General features: G+C 45.7%; 2 protein-coding genes across 3 annotated transcripts; one reads left to right on the top strand and one right to left on the bottom strand.

Annotated features, from left to right (window-relative positions):
- On the top strand, window positions 1-6,162 carry Ltn1 (E3 ubiquitin-protein ligase listerin). The gene is made up of 16 exons (XM_088033546.1): window positions 1-138; window positions 183-374; window positions 418-684; window positions 729-1,190; window positions 1,618-1,802; window positions 1,850-2,823; window positions 2,872-3,668; window positions 3,716-4,140; window positions 4,187-4,530; window positions 4,583-4,928; window positions 4,972-5,115; window positions 5,165-5,298; window positions 5,346-5,563; window positions 5,609-5,797; window positions 5,843-6,010; window positions 6,056-6,162. Exons 1-16 carry the CDS (start codon window positions 91-93, stop codon window positions 6,113-6,115), a joined length of 4,953 nt encoding a protein of 1,650 aa, XP_087889672.1. The 5' UTR covers window positions 1-90; the 3' UTR covers window positions 6,116-6,162.
- A 50-nt stretch (window positions 6,163-6,212) lies between these two features.
- Ube3a (ubiquitin protein ligase E3A) lies at window positions 6,213-10,003 on the bottom strand. 2 transcript variants are annotated; one of them, XM_088033547.1, is made up of 12 exons: window positions 9,708-10,003; window positions 9,414-9,588; window positions 9,154-9,367; window positions 8,915-9,100; window positions 8,581-8,877; window positions 8,300-8,538; window positions 8,115-8,250; window positions 7,742-8,067; window positions 7,347-7,697; window positions 7,132-7,299; window positions 6,928-7,083; window positions 6,213-6,792 (listed from the first exon to the last, which is right to left on the bottom strand). In XM_088033547.1, exons 1-12 carry the CDS (start codon window positions 9,749-9,751, stop codon window positions 6,454-6,456), a joined length of 2,631 nt encoding a protein of 876 aa, XP_087889673.1. In that variant the 5' UTR covers window positions 9,752-10,003; the 3' UTR covers window positions 6,213-6,453. The 2 variants fall into 2 exon arrangements, with proteins under 2 accessions (XP_087889673.1, XP_087889674.1); XM_088033548.1 differs by having other exon boundaries at window positions 8,581-8,868.
- Window positions 10,004-10,083: the final 80 nt, after the last annotated feature.

Here is a 10,083-nt window from a genome sequence, read left to right as displayed (position 1 = left end):
AATACAAAATTAGACAGCTGTCAACGCGTTGAGGTTATGTGGCACCATTTCAAATGCGCTGATAAGACCCCAGGAAAACAATAATCAGCAATGGGTGGCAAGCACAAGCAAGCCCAACGAATCAAGAACAACGCTCGGGTGAGTCCCTCTTTGTCCTCTACTGTTATAACCCCCTTTTGTAGCCTTCCAGCAGTGGCCGCAGCGCTGAGCTCCTCGCGTCAACCTCCCAAGCCCCCCAATTCTCCAAAGAAATCCGGTTTGTCCCCCCGACTCTCTCTTTGATGAAAACGGAGGAGTTTGACACCTCAGTGTCGCCCGCCTTCCAAATAGTCTTCAAGAAGATGAATAAGAAGGACTGCACAACGAAGATAAAGGTGCGTGTGGCCAGTTTTGGGGTTAAACTAAGATTTGTTATAGGCGTTGCAGGAGTTCTCTGATTTGATCGCGAGTTCTGAAGCTGAGGCGGTGAAGACGATTTTAGCCTTCTGGGCCACTTTGTTTAGTATTTTGGTTACTGATGCGGATCATAGGGTGCGGGAGGCGGTGCATAACGCCCACCACCAGATTATACTGAAGGATAAGAAGATGATTGCGCCGTTTTTGAAGCAGTTGGTGGGGCCGTGGTTCACGTCGCAGTATGATAGTTACCCGCCGGCGGCGTCCGCCGCCACCAAAGCCTTCAATGTAAGAATCTTTCCTTAGTTTCTCACTTTTGAATGTTCTTGTAGGCGGCGTTCCCACCAAACAAAGTCCAGGACTGCGTCATCTTCTGCCAGAAGGAGATCCTGACGTACATCCACGATAATCTCACTTCCAAGCAAGAAACTGGTCCAAAAGGTGCCTCCAACGAAGAAACCGAAGCGAAATTCGAAAGGATTATCATCTCGAGTCTCCAAGGATATTGTCTGTATCTCGACACATTGACTGACGAGCAAATTGAGAAGTGTTCAGAGCTCAACAAGCAAATTATTTGCAATCAGCGGTTTTTGAAGTTGGCGGGGCATAAAACTGCAGTAATTAGGGCCACCTGGTTCCGGGTGTTGGCAACACTGTACCACAAAGCGCCGTTTTTGTTGAGTGACGAGCACAGTCATGTTGTTCCGGCTATTTTTAACAATTTGGATGAGAGCGAGCCCACCGTCGTGGGGTTCGTTTGGGAGGCGGCGCTACTCATCATGGACTCGGGACAGGTAAGATTTAACTTAACATTCTACGTTAATAAAATGACGTCATGGTTCTCTCACATGATTTGTCGACGCGATGAATCCCGCCCCCTTTCATGTCGTTTAGTGTAGTTTTCACATATCAAGACGTCATCGTTCCTTCACATGATTCGTCGAGGTGATCAACCACGCCCCCTTTCATGCCGTTTAGTGAGGTTTTCACATATCATGACATCATGTTTCCCTCATATGATTCGTTGAGGCGATGAATCACGCCCCGTTTCATGTCATTTGGTGAGGTTTTCACATATCATGACGTCATGGTTCCCTTACATGATTCGTCGACGCGATGAACCCCGCCCCCTTTCATGCCGTTTGGTGAGGTTTTCACCTAACATGACGTCATGGGCCTCAAACATAATTCGTCGACCCCCTTTCAAACCGCTTGTTGCAGGAGTGGTGGAAACACAACAACATCGACAAAACCTACGTAACCAAGTTGAAGAAAGTCTTGAGAGAAGGCGGTCAGGGCAACGCCAGCGCCATCTACCCCAATCTCCTGTCATTTCTGCACAAACTGCCTCCGTCGTTGCGCGCGGAGCAATTCTACGACTCTTTTTTCGAAAGTCTTCGCTTTGGGTACTTTTAGAAACGTTCTGGGGTTTTTCATTTTGTATTTTTTTTAGGTTGAAGCGCCGCAGTGTCTTGAACAGTAAATCCGAGGCCACTTCGGTGGTCACGGCCCTCGTCGAGTGCCTCCAATACGTCATTTTAGTGAACCAAGAAAACGTCGATCTTTGCGAGAAACTGATAAAATCGCACCTCCTCCCATTGGTTGATTGGAGTCTCAAGGTCGAACAAGTGTGTTACCGCACTGTGTTCCACCAAGTCACGGCTCTAGTCCAGTATTGGACCAGAAACAAAAATATTGCCAACTATCCGCGATATTTGGAGTTTTTTTGGACGAATCTCGTGACGACTTTTGAGTCGGTCTTCAGTGAAGACACCGCGGATTTGGCAGATCGCCAAGTCACCTTCATCCAGAGCCTCAAAACAATCGCCAAACCTAAAGAACAAATGAAAGTTAAGTTCTCCGCTGAACCTGAGGTTGGCACCACGTGTCTGGTAACTCCAACTGGAATCGACCAATCGTATTACGAGAATCTGACACAAGTAGCCAACTCCATCATCCAGTCATACGTTCGGGAAATTACCGAGAAACAATCGCCGGTGCTGCTCCAGAATCTGTTCTCATTGGTGCGCTTGTTCGAAAGTCGCGAGTTTCTCCAGAATCTGCGACCGGAATCCCAACTCTTGGATATTTACAAGGAGTTGTTGTATAATTGGATGAAGAGCTCTGCACTATCGACCGAAATCGTCGTCGATTTGGTGTTTGTTTTGATGAAATATCTCAACGATGCAGAAAAAGACGTCATTTTAACGTCATTTTTGGAGTTTTTTGACACCGAGGCCTTCAGTTGGTGTGTTAAAAACGCGTTTTCGCACCCCTACAACCAAGATGGCGTGGTTCAAAGATGGCTGCGGAACGAGCGAGTTGGGGAGTTTTTGGTTGGCACCACTGACGCGAACTTGGCGGATGACTGTTCCGCCAACTTGAAAACTTTGTTTAAATTGGCGTTCACAGACAACCAAGATGGAGGTAGGAACTTACAACCGTAAAATTAATAATAATTACAACAATTTTTAGAACTGCTGATCGACAACGAGACTGTTTCCCGAATTATTGCAAAGTTGCGCTCCCCGCTTTTACACCCCGAAAACTACGCCACTGCCATCGACTCGTGCGCTCATCTAGCGTCCTATGTTGCCGACATGATCTACACGGAATCGTCACTTTTGAAATGCGGCGACCAGTTGCTCCTGGCGCTCTTTCAGTTTTCTTGCGTTGACCACACTGATTTGGAATTTCTAACCGAGGATACCCAATTCGAAATCAACACGTCGTGGCAAGACGTTGTTACACTTCTCTCTAAAAACCTACCAAAGGAAGATCTTCTTGGGTTAGTCGCAAAGTTTGCGCAGTTGGTAGAACTGCAATTTCTGGGGACTTTTCCCACGGACAGTAATACCAACTCAATTACCGAAGCCATCGTTAGTTTGATCAAGTCGGTGTTTAACGGACAACCGACGGTCATATCTGTCGTTTTTCGGATGTTTACGGAGCGTGCAGTGCTGCCAACGTGGAGACTTCGAATCGAAGAACTGTGTTTATTGGCTGAATACATCACCGGAAGTTTTACAAACCCTCAAGGACCCGTCAAATTGACGGAGAAGATATCACAGGAAGATATTTTGAGGTATTTCGTTTGGAGCGGGCTAAAGGTCTCTGTTTTATCATCCCCTTTGGAGGAGGAGGAAGAAGACGAAGACGAAGATAACGAACCAATGGAGATCGTTTCTTCAGTCCATGACAGCAAATCGCTGATTTGTCATTTGTTGTACGATTTAGCTCTGGTCCAATCATATCTCAGGAATTACAAGATGGTAAGATTTTCCATCATGACCGCCTGCGATTCATGCTAAAATTTCAGAGTAAGTTCTTCGGCGCTGTGGAACAATACCGTGACGTCATTCGGACAAAAACGAAGCGTTTGATCGAGAAATTGGGCGTCGCGAACGAAATCCGGGAAGCTCTCATTGCCAACTGCAATGACAAATCGTTTTTATGGTGCAGCGCCTTCTACATATTCGAAGAAATACTCTCAAGGCCGCCCCATCAGTCCTACCAACAAAATTCAAAGTTGGTGACGAACGCCTTGAGCAAACTTCACTTTAGTCAGTTGTTCGGACCCCACATAAGTTTCGACGATATTGAGTTCTCATCTTCAGTATTTGACAGTGTTGTCACGTTGCGCAGTCTCGCCCACTGCGATGAGATCGACGTGCAGATCGCCGAGGTTTTCGAGAAGATTAAAAAATTGCGCAGCCAAGATGCCCCCAAGTTTCTCCTAGACAAGTATGTGCAGATTCCTCCTTTACCGACTCTATTTTTGTGATTCTAGCAAAGACGTGTCGTGGGCTCAAATGGAAACAATTATAGAAATCATTCGTTTGTTTTCCGAGCTCGTGAAGCAGAAGTTCGATTGTTTGAGTCGGCAACACTGGGATCTCGCTGTCATTTGTTTGTCCTCCTGGGCGTCGAATTGTACCAAACTTCGCGCCGGTTACAGAAACCCGCAGATTCAAGCTTTTATAGTCGCTGTGAGTGATTTTTACATCACTTTAAACGATAAAATGGTGGAATTGAAAAAAAAAGAAGTGAAGAACGTGTTTGTGGAGGAGTGGGATGACTTGTTTTTGCCCGAAATTCACTCCGAGTTGCTGCAGTTGTGGTTATTTTTAGCAGGTTTGTAGTGAAGGTGAAGGGAACTGTTTTACCGACTTTGGGGTTTTCACAGATCAGTTTCTGGCGGAACCACCCGAGGAATTGTCGAGTGTTTTCGGTTGCTTCGTTCAGGAGTTTGGTCGGATTTGTGACTATTTCGTTGTTATTTTCAATCACGCGACGTTGCCGAATTGGACGAAAATCCTCAAACGATGCGTACAACTCTTGGTGAATTCGTCGTCGATTTTGCAACTATGGGGTTACAAGATGTTGGTAGTACTGGTTCCGGGCTTGATCGATATTGATCTGCAGTCCGACAGCAGCAGTACTCCCAACACAAAAGGCTTCACGATTGAACAGTTTAAGGAGATTTTACAGAAAACTGACGCTGTGGTCGATGGAGTACTCGCCGGATTCAAGTAAGTTGAGTTTCTTGGGGATTTTTTTTATAATTTTCTGTAGGTTGGGTGAAGATAGTTGTCAAGTCACGCCATTCACGGACTCGTATACTTACGTCTATGCCTACTTGCTCCTGTGGGGAGTTTTATTAAATCTGTGCGAGAAATCGCCACCGGAGCTACGCTACCAGTACGCTGATTGGTTACGGTGAGTGGTACCAACCATGCCGGTAAAAATCCCTAACTCGAGGTTACAGGAATGAGAACTACTTTAAAAATCTCCTGACGAACCTCTTCAAGTTGATGCCGACTGAGATCCTGCACTATAGCGAAGGGAAAGCGAAAGCTTTCATGAAGTTGTTTCAAAAAGCACCGACGCTCAGTTTCAAAGGTACAAACCTCAAACAAAAAAATCACTGATTATCGTGGGATTTACAGAACCCTGTACGAGCGAGCGTCTCGAACACATCGTCTGTTGGGTCTACGCGTTTTGTTTATCACAGTTGCCAGCCCTGGTCCGTCAGTGGTGGTCAGAAACTGAAACTAAAGTTAGTCAGATCGTCGAAAGAGTCACTGCTTTTTACGTTTCGCCCCAGTTGTGTAACCAAGAGCTCCAAGATGTCGCCAAGCGCGAAAATAACTTCAAAAACATGACGGTAAGGTGTGAATTAAACTAACTTGAATTTAGCGCGTTTTTGTAGATTAAAATCATCCCCACTGTGCGTGAAGTCATCGCTATTTACACAGTCGACGAAGCGCAAATGGAGCTGGTGATCACTTTGCCCCAGAACTACCCCTTAGGGGGGCCCGACGTGCGCTGTAGCCGCCAAATTGGGGGTCCATTGCACAAACAATGGCTCATGCAACTGAAGAAGTATTTGTTGCATCAGGTTGGTACGAATGTTTGTGTTCGGGGAATTACAGATTTCTTTTAGAACGGTCGCATTTGGGACGGTTTGGCGCTTTGGAACGGTAGTTTGGATAAGAAGTTCGATGGCGTGGAGGAGTGCTATATTTGTTTCGCTGTTTTACATCCGGGGACTTACCAGTTACCGAAGTTGTCGTGTCAGACGTGCAAAAAGAAGTTTCATTCAGGGTGTCTGGTGAGTATTTTTAAGTTGGTAACAATGTTTAATTGTACTTTTTAGTACAAATGGTTCAGTACGAGCAACAAGAGCTCTTGTCCGATTTGCAGGAATCTATTTTGATCCAAGATATCATGTTAGAGTATTTTAATAAAGTTTTGTTGATTTGGTTTGAGTCCATGCTAGACCATCTCCTTGGGTTCCAAAAAACACCAGTAAGCTGTATTCAGATTTTATTCAAATAAAAACAGGACTGGATTCGTACCTTGAGCGCAGGTTCTTACAAAAAAAATGCATGGATCGGTCATGGGACCAATCCAAGTACAACGAACGACGTCCAAACACATTCATTTTTTTTATTTATATTAAGTTATTCAAACAAAATACAACTTTTGTTAGTAAACAACTCAAAATCGTATTTTCTATCGAGAGGGGGGAAAATATTCACAAGCAAAATCAATTTACAACATGCCGAAACCTTTTGAATAACTAATGGCTTTGATCAACCGATCTTTGAGTTTCTCTTTCGATGAATATTCCGGCAAAAGTAAAACATTAAAACATGTGTGTGCTGTGGGAAGTCTGTCACAATCCGGTCCGTTTCTTGCTACGACCAGTTTGAGCCGGCTCAAACCGCCGATGGGGACTCGATCGGAGCCGGTGGTAAACTGTAGTAACTTTCTTTTGTCTTCTAGAGAGAGAGCGTGCACTGTTGACCAGAAGTCTTTGATTATTTGGCTGTCGCTCGTGTAACCGCCGTCGTACTCGGTCGAACTCTCCAACTCGTCGAAGTCGAAGTTCTGCAGGCACGAAAAGTTTTACGGACTATGAGCTTTTACGTATTCAAAAAAACAAACTTTTACTGACTCGTACACTATTTTTGCTGACGAGTACGGAAAAACAACTTTTGCGGACATGGACGCGAAAATCTTTACCTGACTCCCGCAGATGAGCATCTCGATCTCTTCGGGACGGAAAAGTAGTTCGAGTGGCGACTCGTCGACGACCATTTGGAACCCTTTGTAGAAGGCACGAAATTGTTTCTCTACCGATTTGTTTAGTAAGAAGTCCGCGTATAAATCGACGAATTCCTGGAAGCGGTACTGTTAGTTTGGTTCCCGAGGGATTTTTTTCCTTACGTATTTGTTCTCTTGGGTGACTGGGACTTCGTCACCGTGCTCCTTTAAATCGTAGTTGATAATAGAGCCGAACACATCCTGGTAGCTAATGCGGAACGTCTGCATGAACACCTCCTCGACGTCGGGTTCGTTATATTCCAGTAATTGTTTTAAACTATTATATAAAGTCTGAAAAAAGTTGTTATAGTTCGCAGTGTTCGTTACGTCAAACTTACAGGATTCCAGTCTTGTAGGTCTTCGAACGACCCGCGTTTTCCCAATAGTTTCCTGTAAAGGACCATTGGAAAGTTGACAGCTAAAATGACGGTATTGTATATAGCGAGTCCTAAAACTATCCCGATCAGAGTAAACTGTGCGTCGCTTTCAAAACTCGTCGTATTAAACCAAACCATGCCGTTTTCGCTTTGGTACGCAAACATGGCATAATCGGGATTGAAAATCTCCTCCACCACCAACTGAAAGAACTCTTTCGAGACGCCGCCCTCATCAATCCCCTGCTCGCCTTCGAACTCCACCACCAATTGTTTCTTCAGATCGTTGGGATTCTCCATCGAAATCATCTCCAACTAAACAAAAATCACAACTTCTCCAAGCAGTGCCACCAACTCACCTCGACTAGAGCGTCATCTATGATATGGTCTCTCCTGACCTTGAGCCGTAAGTACGGATTGGAGGGCTGCCCTGTAACCGACTGAAGAATACTAATGCGCCGCTCTGAGTACATCCGTATCCGGTTATCGAAATATAGCCCCATCATTTTGGTGGCCGGGGTCAAAATAAACGGATAATTCATAAAACTAAATTTCCCTAGTTCGCTTTTGAAGCTGGCGAAATCTTTGTCCATTTCCACCCCGTCGCTGAGGGGCTCATTGTAGAACTCCGAGAACGGTAGATATGGCTTCCGACAGTCCAAAACGTGTACCCCCAACTCCGCGGCTATCATCAAACTATTTAGGGGAATTCCAACAGTTGGCAACACTCACCTAGGGGATCCACCGGAGGGGTCGATTTGTTGAGTTTGATCGCGAGGTACGAGTCGTCCATCGACACCGACAACTCCTCGTTTCGGAGATCTGGCGACTCCAACACGCCTGCCAACATGTTGGCGTAAAACAGGATCTACAACGAAAAATTAGTCCGGCTAACTTCACAACACAGCGCTACCAACCTTCATGAGCTTCGTGGCGGACGTGATAACATTCTCGTCTTGAACGTAAAAGTCCCTATGGAACTGCGTCACAATCACTCTTAGTGTTATCAACTGTTGCAAGTTTTCCAGGATGTTGCGCAGGCTGGAGCGCCCGGGCCCCGACCATATCCGCGCTAACTTCGCCTGGACTTCCACAGGGAGCCACTCCGATGCCCTACAGATCGCCGGGAGCGCCGTCTCGAGAAAGTCCCCAGAACCTACTCAAATAACTCACTGGGCTAACTTCACCACGTACTCACCTAGAGCGGGGATTTCGAACACTATCAACAGGACGTTGACGACGTCGTCTTGGTTCCCGCTTTCTTTCCTAGTTGGAAGCTCCATCTGCAGGTTCCCCGCCAGTGTGACTAGAGCGTTCACTAAAGAATGCTCGAAGATTGAAGTTTTTAGCTTGAAGAGGGCGGTGTAAGCGCGACGCACGGAAGGGAGATCCACCGGGAGAATCGCCGAGTCGCTGGTTTCGGCGCAGGAGTCCTCGTCTTTGTCTTTCTCGCCTTCCAGAGAACGCACGTCCTCTTTCTTCAAGCCTGAAATTTCTACAGGAGTGTCAAGGTGTTACTACAGCCCCCTCACCTTTACTACTATCGAGTTTACTCTCAGTGGGGCTCTTGTCGGTCTGTGGGAAGCTCCTGGAAAGGTTCTCGATGCTGCTAAAGACCTCCCCCAACTTCCTGATGAGAGTCAAGTAACAATCACTAGACTCACACTCATCAATAATATCATACAACATCTGCTCAGTCAAAAACGAAGTCGAGTTGCCTGTGAAAAAAATCAAATAAACAGAGATTGGGGACGTGGGGGCGCTACGCTACTTGTATTCAACTTGGGAAACGTGGGGTTGTTCCCTAGAATCACATCGTTGGTCGGCATGACGTCTTTCCTTATCGAGTTCTCACTGTCGGAGTCCGACGATAGCATTTTATGCGTTCGTGGGATTTTATTGGGGTGTCTTTCGCACAAAATCGCTTCTTGTGAAAACAGTTGGATGGCCTGAGCAGCCGCCTCGTCAGGGGTGAGTGGCTTCAACTGCGACAAACATGACATGACAAAATCAATGCGTGGGGGCCCGTACTTGTCCACTTGAAGCGCAGAACTTATTACTGCACGCGGGGTTGCCACAGCCGTCAGTTAACTGGTAGAAGTACCGCTCAATGAGTTTGCGAGCGGCAGCACGTTTCATTTCGTCCTCTTTATTGTCAGGAGAGGTTTCGTTGTCCGTGTTACTAGACGAAGCCTCTTGGTTTAGCCTGAAAGAGAAATTCCAGAATTGTCTCATGACATTCAAATTTGACATTTCAACATAACCTAGAAATCTTGTGGGGGGTTAAAAGGGAAGTTTGGGGTGTCTCAAGGGGAGCTTACGAACCTTGAAGCGTCGTCTTGGTCCGCACTTTGGTCTGATGCGCTCATAGAATGTCCTTATATAAATAAATAAACACTAAATGGCTAAGAAAATAAAGGATACAAAGTGGACCTGAAAAGACTTAACACATGGAGCGCGACATTTGGAACAGTCGGCGAAACCTTAAAAATGACTTTGCTTTTCTTGTTATTTATTTAAGGCAAATATCTCGTTTGTTTTTACTGCATTAACTTTACGACTTTTACGACATTGCTGCTGAGTGCTCTGTCATTTCGTATAGGGATTTTTGACGCGCGGTTGGCAATGAATACAAAGTCTAATTTAAATACGATAATAACAAGTAAAATTAGGAAATTGCGCATTTTTGGCAAGTTCACCA

This window comes from Gnatocerus cornutus, chromosome 4, assembly GCF_029298725.1.
Source record: "Gnatocerus cornutus isolate USDA-ARS CGAHR chromosome 4, icGnaCorn1.1, whole genome shotgun sequence".
NCBI classification, from domain to species: Eukaryota; Metazoa; Arthropoda; class Insecta; order Coleoptera; family Tenebrionidae; genus Gnatocerus; species Gnatocerus cornutus.
This window is presented reverse-complemented; position numbering and strand designations above follow the sequence as displayed.